This window comes from Aptenodytes patagonicus, chromosome 1 (genome assembly GCF_965638725.1).
Source record: "Aptenodytes patagonicus chromosome 1, bAptPat1.pri.cur, whole genome shotgun sequence".
Taxonomy (NCBI): Eukaryota; Metazoa; Chordata; class Aves; order Sphenisciformes; family Spheniscidae; genus Aptenodytes; species Aptenodytes patagonicus.
This window is the reverse complement of record NC_134949.1, coordinates 193,770,259-193,789,266: the sequence shown is the minus strand read 5'-3', so window position 1 is coordinate 193,789,266 and position 19,008 is coordinate 193,770,259. Positions and strand designations below refer to the sequence as shown.

The following is a 19,008-nucleotide window of genomic DNA, read 5'->3' as shown; positions in this document are numbered from 1 at the left end:
CACAACATCAATGTATTTTTCATGTACTTCTACCATCTGGATGTTTTTCAGGATTCCTTCCCACATTTGCAGGAGTGATGAAATGAGTGTTTATTTTGTCTTCCATCACTCCTACTGATCCAAAGTAGCATCAGCAAAATCACACAGATATTCGCTTATGAAGTATACCGTATGGGCAGTAGTAGCAACCTGCTTATTTATTGTGTCTAAAAAAGAAAATCCTTTGGACTAATGACATTGAACTTATGGGGGTTTTAGTCAACTTCCTCCATAAAATTGTGTCACAGTTTAATTTCATACCCACTGTGAGATCTCAAACAAATGGAAATAATGTCTTGTATCCATGGTAACAAATGAGATGCACTTTACCTGATTTTGAGATGGAAATTGAATTAACTTGTCACTGCTGCATAGGTGGTATTGCCTTCAATTTATTTCTATATGAGAACACACATACTAAGCAGATCCCTTTTCTAATGGCTCTGTTTTTCCAACAGTGTTTGGTATTCTCTGAGAAAGTCTGTGATCATAAGGAAGGGGATGTTTTAGTTGTAACTATTTTTACAATACTTCACAGCACAGCTGTAAGAATTTTTTAAACCTTGTCTCTTTGTCTGAAATGTTTTACCAGATACATGACTATAGGTAATGCAGAAAATATCACCTGGTGGTGTTGCTTAATGCTTGCCATTATAAGACTCAGTTTTCAGTGGGTATATAATTTCTCCAATTTTTATCCATTTGGGTTAGCATATTCCATGTGGAGTGGCAAGCAGAATTCTTTTGAAAAAATTCTCATCAAAATGTTTCAGCTATTCCAAGAACAACGCGTGAAATCTATGCTTTTCTTGTTTTTTGTCCACCAAAGAAAATTCTTGAGGAAATGCACTTGCCATCTTTATGCTTTGAAAGAAGGACTCAGAATTTGACAGTGAGTCTCTATTGAATTAATGATGTGGTTTCCATATCCTTTATAAAATCTGCCTGAAAGTGATAACGTTACAAGCCCTTGAAAAATGTCAGTTTGCCACATAGAAGATGTCACTCTTTAACACATATCCAAGTAAATTTTAGTTTTTTACTGGTCATCCGGGCACTGCACCTCCATAGCACAGCCATCAGTGCAATGTTTTACTCCTCAAGTTAGTCCTAAGTCTACAGAGCACACCTCCTTTAGCACGGCTCTCTGACTGAACAAGTTAGTTCCACCTTTTCATCAGGCTTAATTGGCCAAGGTATGGGGCCATGCTTGCATAGCCGTACTGATTCCTGAACTGGTTCATTTGCCAATAGACTGGTAATTCTGCACGGTGCTTCATTGCATCATGTAAATGTATGATAATGTTCTTTCCTCTCACAACTCCCTGAGCATGATAGGCTGAATTTAAGCTCCTGCAGGCAAGGGTGTCATCCAGAAATCCTCATTTAAACCATGCTTCCACCTATGTTTTCTCCAGGAAATGTACACAAGTGCCTACAGTTCTGCTATTGCAAATGCCGGGGTGTATTTGGGACATTCAAGAGGCACCTCATTGCCCCAGACCCCTAAAGAGACCGATTAATTAGCTGAGCTCGGGTTCATACTCCTAACACCCAGCGACAGCACAAGCTCCCCTTCGTTGGCTGTGATGCATTAAAGCCTAGCCGTGGGGTTATTGCATGAGCAGGGGATGCATGGGGGTGCCTCTTGTAAAATTCGTGCCTCTTGTAAATTTCCATCTCAAGATGGAAAGCAAGAACAATAGGAACAGCCGTGGGTGGTAGGCGTAGGACTGACATAAAGGCTGATACACTGCTGCAGGTGCCACCGATGCTGTTAGCTCAGGATGTCTCAGCAGGAGGCTGAACTTATTCTGGCCCTGTTGACGACCCACGTGGGTGTCACCGATGCACTGTGATGAAAGTCCTCTTTTGTCTTGTCTTCTTTTCTTCCCCAAACAGTATCAATTTCATTCAAATAGCAATGCAGATTGTGAACCTGAGCACTCAGAAGCCAGGAATTGCCAGAACTACCGCCTGTGTATTTTGTTTCGTATACCTCAGAGACCCTTCCCTGTTCAGTGCCGCAGACAGAGAGTGCACAGTTAATCATCGCCTATTCAATACCTTCCTGTCCTTGCTGTTCTATATGCAACATGAGGTCTTACTGCAAAGGCCACACTGCTCCTGACATTTCCTACCTACTGAGGACTAGCTTTTGCAGTTTACTAACCATTTAGCATGTAAAATAAATAGCACGTGCATCTGAGACTTACACACCTTATTTCAAAGGGCTCTGATAAATGCCAGATGACTAGCAGTCATTTCAGGCTTTCAGTGTTCATCCAGGGAAGGACAGTTTGGTCTGTGATATGCCTCACCTTGTGATTGGGAGGGTGAGAAGAGCCACTGGAGTGCATCGCAGCTCCCTCCTTACACCCACTGCTCCCTCAGAGGAGGATGGCCAGGGTACATATTTGGTAATGAGGACTGTGGGGTGCACACAGCTTCCACAGTATGGATGGTCACTAGGAGCCAGATTAGGACCCTTTTGTCTAAGTGAGATGACACAGGAGTCATTCTCAGCTTTTTAAGCAAGATCATACCTCTAATGTATAGTAACCATTCTGAGTAGAAAAAACAGAGGTAGCTAGCGTTGGCCTCACTGTGCTGCCTTTGAAATAAATTGGATTTCTACCATTCCCTGCCACTGGAGCAGAGCTAGTCCATTTTCAGATGTCCTCACTGAGCTAGCAGAATTTTTTTTCTGCAAGCAAAGATGGCATTGCTCAGGTTTTTCCTCTCCTATCCTATATGAAAAGTAGTTTTTTCTCGTACAAGTAATGGAAGAACTGACTATTCCCATGGTCCGCTCTCTTTCAGTGGGAGCAGGGAGGAAAAGCACGTTTCAGTCTAGCTAGTAGGACAGGGCATCATGAGACATTTTTTCCACATCACTCTTCTAACCAATCTGCCACCTATTAAAATCCAATAAGCCTCAGCTGGCATTTAGGTCTGCAGCTCTCAGATCCTTCACAGATGTTGCTAACTGTCACAGCCATTCCTTTCTCTCACATACAAGCTTTCTGAAATGTCAGAAGTCACAGACACATATGCTGTTGGCTGAAAATTGCTGGATCTGGTGCCACGTGAGTGCCATGAGCATTATAACAAACATTTACCTTTAAATATACAGGTTCTAGTAGCAGTTTAGCACTGAAATTAACAGCATTGTTGAATAGATGGAGCATGTTATGGCTATATTTATTAATCTAGCCTAAATGCAGAGGAGATTTGTAGTCTTTTTTTATCCACCTACCTTTTGCTCACCAAACATCTATTCAGCCTATAACCCACCCAATGTACTTACGCACAACTTTAAACTGATTCTTCTCCAAATATGGTATTAAAAAGAAGAGTAAATAAACGAAATAAAAAACATTACCCCTTGTATTTGCATTTTACCTGCTGAATAAACAGACCAGAATAATTTAGTTGGAAATGGTTTTTTTTATTACTACTCCTGCAGTATGAATTCCAGTTAAATCTTTCTGTTTTCCTATAAAAGTGGCACTGGAGTAGTAATGGCAATATTGATCAATACTGATAATTTTATAGGGAATGGATACAAAATAAGTTCGAGGGACTGGACCCAATGTCCAGGTGTTCACTTCCAGGCCTGTCTCTTCTTTTCTCACCCTATGGTTGATATTTGGAAACTGGTTAAGAAATATGCCTGCTCCCAGGACAGAGAGAAATGTTCCCATAAGTGTTATCTTTTTTCCCTTGTGCTTTTCAGGGCTCTGTACAATACTGTCCGTGTACAAACTTCCAGAAAATACTTACTTTTTCTGATTATATTTAAAAAAAGAGCAACTGGCAATTAAGTGCTAATTATTTACCAGATCTCAGACAAGCCAAATGGGTTCTCCTCTGTGTTTAACAACCTTTCCTTATTAAACTATTGAAAGTAGTGTTTAATTTCCCACTTCTGCCACCACCACTTCAACAATATTAGGGGAAGTGTAAATAAGGGCCCACTGATGCTTTAAGCACCGTATTCTCGATAGCTGTTCTAGTGGTAAGATGGTGGAGGGTAGCATCTTTATGCCTGCTACCACTGGTAAAGCTAAACTGAGGTTGGCAGCAAGAATAAACAGTTCGGAGAGAAATAATCGGGTGCACACATTTTATTTAAAATATGAAAGAAATAAACTAATATCTTCATTAACATGCTTGTGTAGTCTAGTGGTGGTGAAGGACAGATCTCATAAGTTTTACAGTCTGCTTCCACTACTAGGAATTGTGCTTCAATGGGAATTACACTGGGTAAATTGATTCTCTTCCCTAATGTCATTCTTCTAATTAAAATGTGTCAGGTCTTTTTATTCTCCTTCAAAATAAATAAAATATTTCTTCTTGAGTAGGAAATAAAAATTTAAAAGATCTAATTTGGTTTGTTGAGAAATAGCATGCTGTATCATGCTCATTTGCAGTCCCATGAAAGAAGAGATGGGATCATACAGTTCAAGTGCCATTGCCTGGTGAGGAGGTATCCACAATGGACAGGTAGAGGTGAAAGGTTGGAGAAGATGAGGTTGCGATAAATGGATGACCATGACTTCTTCTGACTGTGCATCATACCAGGTGCCGACTGGTAGGACAGATACGAGGGCAGAGGGAACATGGTGCTCATCTGGGATCAGCCCTCTTCCTTTGATCAGCATCAGAGCAAACTGTAAGCCCACCTGTCCACTCACCTATTGCCAGTAAAGTCAAGGGCTATGTAATATGCCAATCACCTCATTTAGTAAAGGTAGGAGGGAGCTTTACTGATGAGGTGCAATGGGCTTTGGTCAGACTTCTCGCCTCCACAGGCCACCATCAAAATCAAAGACCTTGTGTAATCTGCTGTGAAAGTCAGATCCCAGAGAGGGATCCCTGATGCTAGCGCTAAGTATCTATTAGTAAATTGAGAGAATTCTGCTTCTGAGGGGAGGGACTGATTCTGTAAGGTTACTAAGGACTTAGGTCTTTTCCTCATTTGCTGCAAAAGTCCATAGCTGACCGAAGAGAACTTGCCTGTCTTGAGGAGTAAGAGATATACTTAAAAATTACTTGGCAAAGGAAAGCTGTAGACTGGCTCTTAAGCCATTCATTGCACCATCCATGTTCTCCTTTCATCTCCTGTCCAACCCCTAACACTGCCTCTTGTATATGGTGTGGCTGAATTACTATGCCTCATAGAAACAAAATAAACTGAGCGCTAATTATCTGATATCTATTAAGTATTCTTTAGAATCATAGAAGAACTTAGGTCAGAAGGTACGTCTGGAGGTCATGTACACCATCCCTCTGCTCAAAGCAGGGGCAGCTCTGGAGTTGTCTCAGTTTTGCTCAGGACCTTGTCCAGCTATGTTCTCAGTACCTCCAAGGATGGAGAGTCCACAGCTTCCCTGAGCCCTTGTTCAAGTGGTGTGGAATATTTTCCTTACATGTAATAGAAATGTTCCTTGTTGAATATGTGTCTATTCACCCTCAGCCCTTATCCAAGAAAAGCCTGACTCCACCTTCTCTGTAACCTCCCTTTAGGTAGTTTCAGTGTGTCTGTGTCCATCTGTCTGTTTTCTCATTTAGCATATTTCTCGGGTTCAGTCCTGCCTGCTCCTACTCTGTGTGCTGTAAAGCTGTAGGACCTCTGCAGTCGATGTAATAGCAGGGGGAGGGGAGCATGGCAAACATCTTCCTAAGGAAGCAGCTGGACAGAGTTGTTCAGTAGTGCCACCATACGCATTCACCCATCAGGTGTGTGTCCAGCTCCCCGGCCCCCTCTGATGTGGTTAACCTGTGGAGCTAACATGTTCAGCATGGTCTTTGCCTCTGGCTAGAGAGCCAGGAAAACTCACTTTGCAGGTGGATGCCCAACAAGCAGGAGCTGGGCTGTTGATCCACGTGCAGCTCTTCACCAGCCCAGCGCAGGGAGGTCAGGGCTTGGAGTCTCTCATCATTGCAAACCCCATGATCCATCCAAATAACACCATCTGCGTAGTTCCTATGACACAGGCGGTCCCTGAGAGGTGGGAAGGATGAAAAACATTTCACTGTTATAATGTGTTTCTTTTTATTTCCTTAAAAAAATCCACAGTCATACTCTTTATTTTAATAATGCCTTGTCATACACTAGGACGGCATGTATGTTGCCCTTACTGCTGCAACATGGCTAACTTCCTTGAGGGCTCATTTCTAAAGCTTCTTTGACTTGTCTTTCACATTCTCCTGTTTCCTTGGTGATTTGTCTGGCCTCATCAGCATCTTGTTACTAATTTGCTCAGCTGGGAAGTCACTTTCTCATTATTCAAGCCTGCCATGTGCTGGCCATTTGTGATATGAAATCTTGTCTGTCTTACAAAAAGAGAAAAACACTCTTCCAGACAGTCCGTGGAAGTACAGGGAGAGGGATTTGTATTTTTATTTTGCAATTGGTTGTGTACCTGAGATTTCATTTTGATGCCTTATTTCTTTTCCTTCTACCTAAGGAGGATTCTGAAAAGAAATATTTACCATTCTTCCCCTCTGTATTTGTGAACAGCTGCTTCTAAGAATTTTGAAACACTTATTTTCCTTGCCAATTTTTGTCCTTTCCCATTTGGCAAACTCTAACTTCTTTTTCTTTCTATAAAATAAAGTTAGAAAAGACACAGCAAGGTTTTACTTGGGGAAAAAAAAAGAGAAAAAAAACTCAGAAATTGCTAGCATAAGTGAGCATTTTAATTTTTAGGTGAACCCTGCAGTCCTTTCAATGTCTGTAATTCCATACCTTTTAGATCTCTGATTCTAGTGTAGTTTAGGGGAAAGGGCTGCACTTTTGCACAAGTGAGAACTGCTTCCTGGGGTTACTGTTTAGTCTGCAAGCCTTAGTTTCATTGGGACTGAAAAAGGTAGCCTTGGTTGGGATACAGCCTTCCTATTTGAGGCACATAAGTTTTGCCTTCGTTTTAGGTGCCTAGTGAATCAGATCTCCCCATTTTAGGTAGTAAGGGGAGAGTAATATGCTGCCCCCAAACATTATGTGGATAGGAGAATTCAGTTTGCCTGAGTTCACTAGGTGTCTAAGATGTCCATTCAACTGAGTTGGCTCAGTTAGGCTGTGTAAGACCATCCTTCTTCGACTGATATACCCATTTCAGAAGAGTTTGCCACAGATCTTTTCTGGACACTCTGCAGCTACTCCAGAAATGGGAGAGAGAGTCTGTGCCTCCTCCCCGTGGCTGAACAGGCTGGGTTTGCTGAAACTACCTGCACAACCTGTGATCAAAGTCAGCGCTCCCACCTCAGAGCTATTCTTTTGTCTGCTCTTCTTTACTTACCTTTCTTTAAGGTCTTTATAACCTTTTCATACTTCGTTTCAAGCAGCTGTAGAGAAAACCATAACCGAAATAGCAGGGGCAGGACCATTCAGCAGTATAACTGCTAAACTTGTGGCAAATGCTGGTTTTCCTTTTTCATTATTCTGTCAGCCTTACAGTATCTTAAGTACAGCCTCAGGCCCAGTGGTCTCTTCTGATCTGCCTCTCTTTTCTTAGCATGCTAAGTTGATGGTTTCATGCTGGAAACCGTGCTTTCTTCTGAGACCCTTCTCCATCCCGCTAGGCTCGGTGTGTGACCGCACTTCTAGATATGTCCATAATTTATATTTAATTGTACACATGTAACACTGCCTTTTGGGGAGCAATGAAGAACTGTGGGCGGGGAGGAGGAGAGGAAAGAGGAGGAGTATTTTGTGGCTGCACAGTGGTACACAACAGCAAGCTACTACTTTCCCTTTAGGGCTTCTCGTACATTTCGAGGCACTGTGTGCTGTTCCGTTGTTAGCATTCTTGGCCACGCTGGCACCGCATTGTACACAGTCTGAGTAATTCAGCTGGCTTCAATAATGCCGTCTATATTTAATGTTTCAGAAGCTGCGAAGACTGGTTTAAGATGGTAATTTTCTGTCTGCACTTTTGAGATCTACGCAATATGGGTGGTACTGAACTGTCTCTGACAGATTCAGTGCTGGAAAAGGGAATGCGTGAAAAAAGCAAAATAAAACACACATACCCTTCCCCCCATATAAAGAAATTAGCTACCCGCTTATGTACAGGGAGGATTTGGTCCTCATGAATGAAGGAAGTTTAACGCTGGAGAGTGATATTTACCATTTCTATACAGAGCAGCTCCAGAGCTGCCACTGGAAACAAGCAATCTGTCTTGCACTTTTTTGTCTAAAACACATTGATTGATCTCTGGAGAGACAACCTGCAGGTTAATTCTTTCTCTTTTCCTGTCTCCTCTCTGGAAATGCCAGTAAGAGGATATCAGTGACATCTATCAGTCTTATCTGGACCTACTACACGGCTTAGGGTCAACCTGGCAGCCATGGTGACAAATGGTTTTGGTTGCACATAGACCAGCTGAGCTTCCAGACTGGTGCTGGTGGAGCTCTGGGCTGTGCAGGTGTCTCTCTCCAGGATCCTCAGAGCTGCGATAAGCACCGTGAGATGCTTTTCTGCTTCCTGACACTGGGATTTTGGCTCAGGGAAAAGACCCTTGCATAACTTGCAGGGGACCCTCAGAGACCCAAAGAATTGCACGCTGAGGACCATTGGAAGACAACAGAAGGATGAGCCAGGTATTTCCTGGCTGTGTAAGCAAGAAGTCACTCCTTTGCGTGAGGGAACTGGGGAACTGCTGTCTGAATGCCATGGCTGTGCCACAAAGTTGGGGACATCAGGGCTTAAAGGAAATGGCCAGAGAGGTGAGACAAGATTGAAGGAAGAGACACTTTGATAGCTGTGCTGGCAGTAGCTGTGAGACAAGCCACCAGGATATAACAGGTGGGAAGCGGGGTAGCAAATGCTGTGTGCGTGGGTGGGCACGGGGGGAAGCTCTGGCAGAAATGCTGGATGAGGTGGCAAAGTAGGAGGAACAGTATCAGACAGCACAAACATTAAAACCAAGAACGATTTTTTATTTTAATTGATTGTGGTGTATACTTGCAAGCAATCTGAAGGGAAGAAGAAATATCTATAGGATCAATTTTTAATAAGCACATTTATGTGAAAAACAAAATAATTTTGAATAATTAAATACCATCATCTTGGTGTCATTCATTACAATCTTTACGGAGAGGCTGTCTGTTAATAAGCAGGCATGACAGCAGTCCCTGTTATGAAACTTGGCTCATTCCTGCCAGTATAAGATCCTCTTCCCATTTGCTTCTAATTTTGCCAAAGATCACGTGTTTGTGCTGAAATTTTTCAGGGTGTCCGTCTGTCTTAGGCTGATTTTTTTTTTCAGTCAAAGCTATTTCTTCGTTTTCTAAAATGAGACTAGAAGGGAAAAATATGCTGTTTGGCAGGTATAACTGCCTTGTTACAACTTCCTGGTGGTGGCATCAAGCACTCAGGAAAAAGAAACCTCAGAACCTGACCCATGCAAAATGAGCAGGTTCTGCAGCTTTTAGAGATAACTATGAGGGAGAAAAAGAGAAAGAAGGTTAAACCCCCAGGGGATGGCTACAAGGTTTAAACAACTCTGACGTCTTTGGGGGTCGAATGGGAAGGTCCCAGTTCTGTGAAGGAAAAACCTTACGTGTGACTGGGAATATGGTACCTTAGTTATAGACACTCCATTTTCCACCCCCCTGAAAATAAGACCCATTTGCTGTCTTTGAAAATATGACCCTATGCACACACAGTAAGCACGCAGTAGTTGACAGTTTAACCGTTAAGACTGCTGGAAGGTTTTATCTCATATCAAGTTCTTTGCAGCTCATTCTGCAACCAGAATGCACACTCTCTTACCCCAGGGAAACTGAGCATGTTGGATGTTTTCCTGGGATTCCTGTTCCTGGCTGGTCCAGAGCCAAGTACAAAGATGCGAGCAGGGAGCGTCTCTCTCTCTCGTGCTCTCAGGAGTGTCTTCCACACCACTTCCTCCCATGCTCGGACAGTTTTGGATAAATTGCCTTAAACACAAAACAGAAAAAGTCAGGATCAAAGGAAAAGGGATATAATTAGACTAAATCACAGTGGGAGATCACAGTGGGAGATGTGAAAATAAAACAGCAGAAGTTTGTGAGCTGATCTGCGGTATGTAAAACTTGGCCATGGAGGAGCCATGGGGAGGGGGTGGGTAGGATGGGGAAGGAGATTTCGGTTCGGTGGAAGTGTAACAAGTTCAATCCATAAGTGAAACTTGGTTTCCCATTTGTAACAGTCATTCAGTAGTGAAAAGGCTTTTTAGGGGCAGAGATGGACTGAAAACTCACTTGGAGTCTTCCAGATGGGAGTTTATATTGTTCAGAAGCATGGGCTCTAGGGTTTCTCCCAGAAGCTGAAGTAAAATCTCTGAACCAGGATGAAGGTGCAGTCTGGATGGTGGTGATGTTCTCCTTGGATGTGCATGGCTATTCACTTTCTTCAGAGGCTGTGGAGCAAACAAGATCTCTTGTGAGGTCCTCCTCAGACTCCCTAGTACTTGCAGCACCGCACTGAGACAATGACGATAATCAAATCCCATGCTTCAAGGTTTCAGCTGATTGCCTGGAGAGGAAAAGAAGGACTTCCCTCCCCCAGTACATAATTGGCTAGATGCATTCATGGCTTTGTGTGGGGATCATTTCGTTCATTTTGGCTCCTCTCTTTGAATCATCAGCGGCTGTCCACACTGGTGAGACATAACTGCTCAGAGAAGACTCTGAGGTGGGGGGCAAAGAATCCTTTATCTTAACAACCCTTTCCATGTTCAGGTGTGTAAGGTCCAACAGGTTGCAGCCGGGAAGGAAAGGACATTTCACCAGCCCCTATTAGATGACACATCTGCTTACCAAACCTCAGGTGTCTCAGCTAGTGACCCTTGAAAAGGCTTATGCTATCTTTCTGGTGTCTTGTATGCTCTGCTTCTCTTCCAAGGATTGGAGTCCCTTCTTTCTAAATTGCAGACATCAGCTAGAGCTATCCTGGGTGAAGCTTAATGGTCTGTAATAACAGGAGGTTACATGAGGTGACAAATGGTCCTTTCTGGGCTAAAAAGTTATGAAATGTCTGGAAAGCTATAGCTGTGCTAAGGACCTGCATGGGTATCAGTGTGTGACATATGACAGTATACACAAATTCAGTGTATCTTCTGAAAGTGTAGGGAGTAGTACCCGACAGGCAAGATGAACACAGGCCTGAGGTGGCAATCCATCCCTGGTCAGGAAATGCCAAAGTAGAGCTTCCCACACAAAAGTTGGTTGGGCAAGAGCCTCAGTGGAACAGACTTTGTTATTTCATGTAAAATCTTGAGACTTGAAATGCTCTTGTGCTGTGGTAGAGTGAATACACATACCTGAATGTCTCTTGAAGGCTCCCAGGGAGCAGTGCAGGCTGCAAGATCCATCAAAAAGCTAACCCAGCTGGACTGCAGAGTGTGTGAGATATAACCAGACATATACCCACATGTATTTTTACTTCAGTGGCTGAATTAATCCATCATACTAGTGTTCACTTACAACAGAAATACACTACTAATAACTCCATCAGTCCCTGGAATGTCGTCTGTTTCCAAGCAGCTCTGAAAACAATACTGGCACCAAGTCCTTTGATGCCTGCAACTTCCAGTGCAGTGGAACAAGGCCAGGGGCTATTTCTAGGTTTGCTATCTGTAACTTACCAAGATGCTGAACACCTGCAACATCGGTTTGAGTCAGAGTTACCAGTCCTAAGCACAAGCATAAACTAAGCTTTAGATGCTTAGATACATGGTTAGATCAGTAACGCAAGTTAGTAAAGCAATTCCTTGTTCAAGTAGTCCCTAAAAAGGAGTGTGCTTACAAGCAATATGTTGCCCCAGCAAATCATAGTTTCCTTTCTTGATCACTAAGGGAAAGCACCATAAACTTTTTAATCCCATGTTTGTCTCCTCTTGCTCTTCATCAGTGTCTAACATTCATCATATCAATAAAAAATTATATAATCATTTCAGAATCAACTAAATCTACTGACCTGCTCTTGACAGTCACAATAAATCTATGCAGAACCTAAAGCTAGCCAAGACCAGGGGACGTGGGCTTTTAAAGATGTCCCTACATCCCAGAATTCTCTTCATAAAAATAGGTTTTGGTCATACCTTTTTGTTTTGACAGTTCAGATCAGCAGTCTTCCTGGCTGATATATTGATTGTAGGGTGTCAGTCTTCCTCATCTAATAAAATATCACAGCACAAGGGAAAAAAAGGAAAGCTTTTGTCTTCTTGGCAACTCAGTGTGAAAGCTTTCCAGAATATTGCTTTGCATAGAATTAAAATGGCTGTGGGCCAACGACTAATTATATTAAAGGGCTGTGCTTTTAAATTATTTATGTACCATAGTGTTTACCCTAGTATTATTAAAAACACCGCATATACTTCTACAAATAAGATTTTGGTTCAGATGAATGTGACAGTCACTCTGAGGGTGATATACTGTACCAGGAGTTTCTACTTTAATGTAACAAATGGCTTAACACACATTAACAGATGCATTACTCGTGGAGCACTGCTGCAGAAGGAGATGCAGATGAAAATAATTTACCTCTGGTCCAGTTACACACATCAGATTATGCAACAATAATAAATGTCGGACCAGACCGCAAAGCGTTGTTTCAAATGAGGATTTATCAAACTGAGGATTTAAAACCGCTTTGGATCCAGATGATGGTAACCAGAAACTTCTTTTCTTTGTGCAGCAATTGCTGAGCATACAGGAAGAATTAAATAACAAAAAATCCGAACTGGAGCAAGCCAAGGAAGAGCAAACACATACACAAGCGATGCTTAAAGTCCTGCAGGAACAGGTGAGTGTTTCTGGTGGGAGAAAAATGCTGGCTTAGGCATGCAAAGGGGACGGAGGACTCATGGCTTCACCTCCAAAATCCATAGGAGTCTGACCACAGAATATGCTGTGAGCAAGACATAACCTTTTGTGGCCTGTGTGTCTGCTCTGATTAGCATTTGTGAACACAGCTGAGGCTAACACAGTTTGAGAAAACAGAGTGAAAAGGGACCCTTATTTTCATACTGTCCAATATTGAATTTCATGTGGAGTAACATTTCCTCTTATGTTATTCTATATAGATATCAGTGATGTGTGTTTTCGCTCTGAATTAAAAAAAATGTTGAGAGAGTTAAATATACCTGAAACAAAACAGCTCTTTCTTTTAAGACTAGTATTAAAAAAAAGGAGCTTGGCATCTCCTGTGTTATTCATGCAGATATGAGTATACGAAGAACTTTATTATAATGGCATTAAAAAAGTAGTTATCAATGCACTTATTTAAGCAGTGAGAAGCAAACCTCTGTAAATCCGATTATCACACCTTCTTTGATATTAAGGTGTTCTATGACACTGAGAAGTATATTTGATAGTATTGTTTTATAAGCATGGTAAGATGGATAGTTACACAGCAAAAAGAAAATCTGGTGCTAAATCTGTAAATCTGGAGATGAAACAGTGCATTGTGTACAAGCACAGCGTGCACAAATACATGTTGTCTGTATAGACCACGTGGCTTGGACACACTGAAATTCCAAATCCCCACCTGTGCTGCACAGGCACAGTCTCTGCTTTGAGACCTTATTTTAATCCTTTCTATATAAACTTTGAGCTAAAATATTTAGTGACTTGGTTAAGTAAGTGCAGTTTAAAGACTGTGGGATCTGAATTGCTTAGATGGCAGAGATTCAAAATGGTGATGATTCTTATGTTCAAGATTTTTCAGCATGTATGTCTGAATATGTCTGCAGACAGATTTATACATTTAATGTACATATTGGGAAAAGTAAATTAGGCTTATTTCAGATTTTTTAAATGTCATTATGAAAGCTGTGACATTGTTCCACATCTAGCATTTGCCTTTGAACATATCTAGTGACAAATGTATTCTAGGAACTAATAATTTAGACTCTGGAAAAAAATAAAGCTTTTATGTTCAGATACATGTTCTTAGCACTTACAGTTACAAAGATAACCTTCTAAATGAGAGCTGATGCAAGACTGTGTTACACAAAACATCATGAGGAAGAATGGATTTGGTAATGACAAATCTTTATAAACACAGAATCCACCAGATCTCTTGAGTTAATTGCATCTCATTTACATTTTTACATGGCATTCAAGGTATAACGTTATAAAATACTCTAAAAAAAAAAAAGAAAGAATGAAATTTCATTAAGTTATTTTATATCTTGGTAGCAATTAAATGCTGCAAAAACATATAGGAAGATCTTACAATACTGCGCCCCAGTAGGGACCACCAGGGCAAGACTTTTGAATCTCTGCAGACTCCTACTAATTGCGAATCAAATGTGCGCTCATGCTAGGCAGACAGACGAAACAGTAGCTGGAAGAAAAGCAGGATGGATCTGCATTTCTCTTGAGAATTAGCTCTGAAACACGCCTAAGGCCAAGACTGTAAGTAGCCAGAATTCCTAAGGAGTGCTACGCAGCCAGTGTGCTTCTCCAACAACCCTGAACCAGTTCCAAAACTTTCCAGAAGAGCAGAAGCCCTAGCAGTAATGACCCCCACTTGCCAAGGCTCACAGCTTTCCTTTACCAGCACCACAGCTCATCTGTGTGTTTTATCCACAATGGGTATTGAAAATCATCCGGCGGAGTCAAGTAAATATGAACATTTCTTTCAAAAATAAATAGCACCGGGCTCCCGCCTTGATTATATGACTCGTTTTTGTGATATGTTTGCTAAAATCTGCCTTTTCATCTCAAGCTGGCAGAGGGATCCCACCCTGCTTCACCACAGGCATGCTTGCACGGAGAGGTGCATTTGTGTCTGAGCACGTCTGCTGGCTCAGCAGCGTCTCACATTGATCCAGTTGCACTAACGCAGCCGTGTCCAGGCTGGGACATCCTGCTGGGAGAGGTCCCGTTTGCTCATGCACCATCTTGCATTACTGTAACCAAAAGGCTTCTGGATCAGATCTGGCCCGTGGCCGCCAGCTCTTGTCAGAGGGATTCACACCCACTGGTTTGTGTCAGACCTACCCCACTGCAGCATTAGGTGCATCAGAGACTTCTAACTCCTCAAGCCTTCTCCTTTCCTTTCAGGTAGGCTCTTGGTTGTTACTGGCCCTAGTTCAGTGTGTTGCCTCAGCATGCTCTCTGCTGGTAACATCACGTTCACCACCGACCTGCAATGGAGCCTGCCTAGGGGGTAAGGCAAGTCCTGTTTTTCCAATATTGTATGTTTTTCTGATGTTCCTATTCCAACATTTCACTATTTAGGATGTGAGAGAAGAATATAATTTAAATTTTCATTTAGAAAAAACAATATTGGAAAAAAAGGGACTTCATTTAGCCCATGGGAATGCAGCTGCACATTCTCTACCCACAAGTTTTCCACCATTATCTGCAATGGTTCACCTCCACCTCCTACTGCAGTGGTCCTGTTGTAGATGTGGATGCTAGCACCTTCTTTCCTGAGCTCTGGCATCCTTTTCTGAGCATGGCAGGCAATAAAAGAGATGGAAAGTCTCAAGCATCCTGTCTGCATTAGAGTTAGATTAACCGGTGGAGCAGTGCCAGGGCGGTGATGGTGAGAAACCACGGTGAGGTGAAAGCCTGCCAGACCAACGTAGGCTAGAGGCTGAGCCCACTCTCCTGTCAAACACCTGTGTGGCTGATGGGGGAGTGGTATGTCACCAGCAGAACGCATGCGGAGCATTGCCCAGGAAGCCGGCAGTCACCAAGGGGTGACGGCACTTTATCAGCCTGGCAAAGGAAGGGCGAAAGGTAAGTAATGAACAGCAATCCCTGAGCACTCAGGACATGGCATTAGCGTGCGGAGCAGTTTTACGTACCCGAGCATGCTCTCCTGACCTCATATTCAGATGAGTAGTTCAGCTGAACTCAACAGGACTGCTCACGTGAGGTGAATTTCTGTAATGAAGAATTGGCAGAATCAGGAAATGTCTCTTTTGGTCGCACCGCGATGCAGAAATACCTAACTTTGGTGCTTGGCTGGAAGTAGCCCTCTCGGCTCATTCCTACCAGCCATTCTCACAGTGAGGTGGTTTCACAGGATGGTTATTTTTTCATTGCAGGGAAAACATGTAGCATTGATTGGAAATGCATCACCCTGCTGTCAGTATAAATTGCAAACTTTTCGAGGGTATTGAAAGATGAGTATCAGTGAATTGAACCAGGACACCTGATGAGTTTGCAGTCCCCAGCTATCCTTTGTACTGCTTTATCAGGGATTGCCGCCCCCTTCCCTCTCCATCAGGACCGGTTTAGTGGCTTGAGCAGCAGTTCCTGAACTGGTGCAGTTTACAGCCCTGCATAATAAGGTATACAGAGACCTTACTTTAATTGTCAGATCGGAAACTGTGAGAAGCCGGGAACTGAATCACACGCAGTTTAGCTGTTGCTGCCACACACAAAAAGATGATGGAGGTAACCTAGCTGCCCTAGGGTGGTAGTCTGCCAACGCTTCTGAGTCAGACACCTAATCGAAACATAATAGTGTTCCTTTCACCTGGATTTTGGGACTGTTGTCATTCAGGATCACAGCTGTATCATCAACAGTTACATCAACCCCAGCTTCTTTGGCAAAAAACAAGGAATGCAGAGGAAAGTTCTGTTTATTGTTCCCCATCTCCCCTCACCCCAGATATCTACTCTGAATTGTTAGAATAAAAACATCACTCTTCGGAGATTTACCTAAAGAGTAAATGGTTCTGAGCGCTTCATTTAAGCGTACAAACCTCCACGGATTATAGGCTCAGGAGAACTGCAGTGTCTCCTCCTTTCTGTGTTTGCTCAATCACAGGATGAACAACTGCATATTTCACTGTGGCTCAAGACATGAGCTAGGACATTCCTTAAATCTCTTGGGAATGATTTTTACAATCCTCAATGTAATCCTGGATTTTCCCCAGAAAGCTAATTCAGAAGGAAAAAAAAACATTTTGGGTCAGATCATATATTTGGAATTGGCAGTGTCTCCTCAGTTCTTCCTGCCACCGGTTAAATAAAAGAGCTGTTCTTCTCTTCAACTCCTTTTCTGTCATACCCAGGAGCCATGTCAGTTATTTAGATGCTTCCTCAGGAAGGAAACGTACAGTAGCACTTTGGCATCTTAAACAGCTCAAAATATATCATTCAAAAGTAATCATTAGCAAAACACTATTTAGCTAGTGGCAACTTGCAAATATTGTAAAGTTTAAATTAATAGCAACAAGAATGGGAAATTAAATAATTTATTATTCTTGAGAGCCAATTCTGTACACTTCTTATGCCTTCAAACTGCATTCTAATCTTATTATTTAAAAAATAATGACCCAGTCTTATTATTTTCCTTTTTTTTTTTGTCAACCTATCAAGCCTTAAGTATGTTGGTTTCAAAATGGTTTGAGCAAAAACTCATTAGAATTATATGCTCCATCTGTTTTTCTCATTGGAAGCTTTATAAAATGCTCCTACAACTAAATCAAAGATAACTGTGTGAAATACTCGAGTAATGTTCTTGTTTTGTTCTGTTTTGTTTTTTGTTTACTCTTTGCAGTTAAAAAGCGCCAAGGAACTAGCAGAAATCAATGGGCACGATGAATCTCAGGCAAATGTAGGTACAGCTATCTATGTATAGATTTAGATATATATATATATGCATGCATACGGTCTCAAATTTACTATGTCTTAAAGCTGATAGAACGGCTGAATGATTTGCACATCAGGTTTGAAGTGCCTGTTTTTTTTCCTGAAGCCACAGGTTCAAAGCCCAGCAAACTTCATTTCGAGGTAGATAAATTGAGTTCCATGCAATTTACTTTGTAGGATTTATTTGGGTGAGACTTTAACAACCAATGTCCTACTTGCTGTATGTGGGTGTTAAAGATACCATGGAAACGACTTCAAGAGAAATGCTTTGCCTTAGTGTCCTGTCCAGGATTACTCAAGCTATAAAGTTATACCTTTTGTCTCTGTGGCTGCCACCTTGCAGCTGAGCAAGTCTGGCCATATTTCAGTTCTGAGTCAAGTGATTCATATACACGTGTATAATTTGAAAACAGTTAATTTGCACAAGAGGACTAAATTAATTCATTGAGTCATTATTTTGTCCAAAATTGTTAAAGGACTTGTTAAGGTCATGTTTTTTAAAACCTGCTACCAAAAAAATGCTTCTGTTATTCTGTTAATGATTGCAGTCAAAACAGCAATTTGGATAAGGGGAGAGAGAAAAAAGGAACTTTCCTGCTATGTTTGTCATCCAAACCGTGCAGCTTTGTCATAAACATATGAAAATTAAAACTGATTATATAAGATATCTTCCTCCTAGCCAAGAGAACTAGCAATAGTCTGAACACTAATATACTTTAACATCTATTTTAGTCAATGTGTTGTCTAATGGCACAGCCAGGAAAGCAGTTTTATTTTAAACCTGAATGGAAGGCTCAAATTTTGTGAACTGCTTTGTGATAAGGAAATGTTGTCCTCTCCTTTTTAATCCTTTCCTGAATCTCATTCACTGTGGTCTGTTCCTGCAGTGAAGTCGATAGAGCCTCATAGCTCTCAGCATTTGGACAGGAGACATTCAATATTGTCTGATAGCTCCAACAAATCTGCAATTGCAGTCTGTCTGCACAGCGTCTCATTGCCCTTTGAAAGATCCTGTTTGCAAACCGAAATAAAGACATTAATCCACTCATGATCTGGAAATGCTCACATTTGCTACCTAAAACTTGTCTTTGTACAACAGCTGGTTGCAAGTTTCCTAAAGGAATTCAGAAATGTGAGACTTAGAAACTTTCTAAAGGAACTTGCTTCCTCTCCAAAAATGTGGATGAAACAATGTTTTGCAAGATTGAAATGTTTCAAAGGAAAATTACCTAAATGATTCAACTTTTATCATTCTGGCTCATATGTAACTGGATAAAACTGAAGAGCCTGAAAGTTTTATTTTTATATAATATGAAGGTTGAAATAGCATTAAAATGAAACATTTCAATTGTGTA

General features: G+C 41.7%; 1 protein-coding gene across 2 annotated transcripts in view; it reads left to right on the top strand.

The window, feature by feature from the left end:
• The window catches only part of ENOX1 (ecto-NOX disulfide-thiol exchanger 1), a 382,814-nt gene that overhangs the window by 341,615 nt on the left and 22,191 nt on the right, over window positions 1–19,008 (top strand). For both annotated transcript variants that reach the window (XM_076363460.1, XM_076363466.1), the window contains 2 exons: window positions 12,729–12,836; window positions 17,562–17,618. In XM_076363460.1, the coding sequence (XP_076219575.1) occupies window positions 12,729–12,836; window positions 17,562–17,618 (165 nt within the window). The remainder of the gene's footprint in view (window positions 1–12,728; window positions 12,837–17,561; window positions 17,619–19,008) is intronic.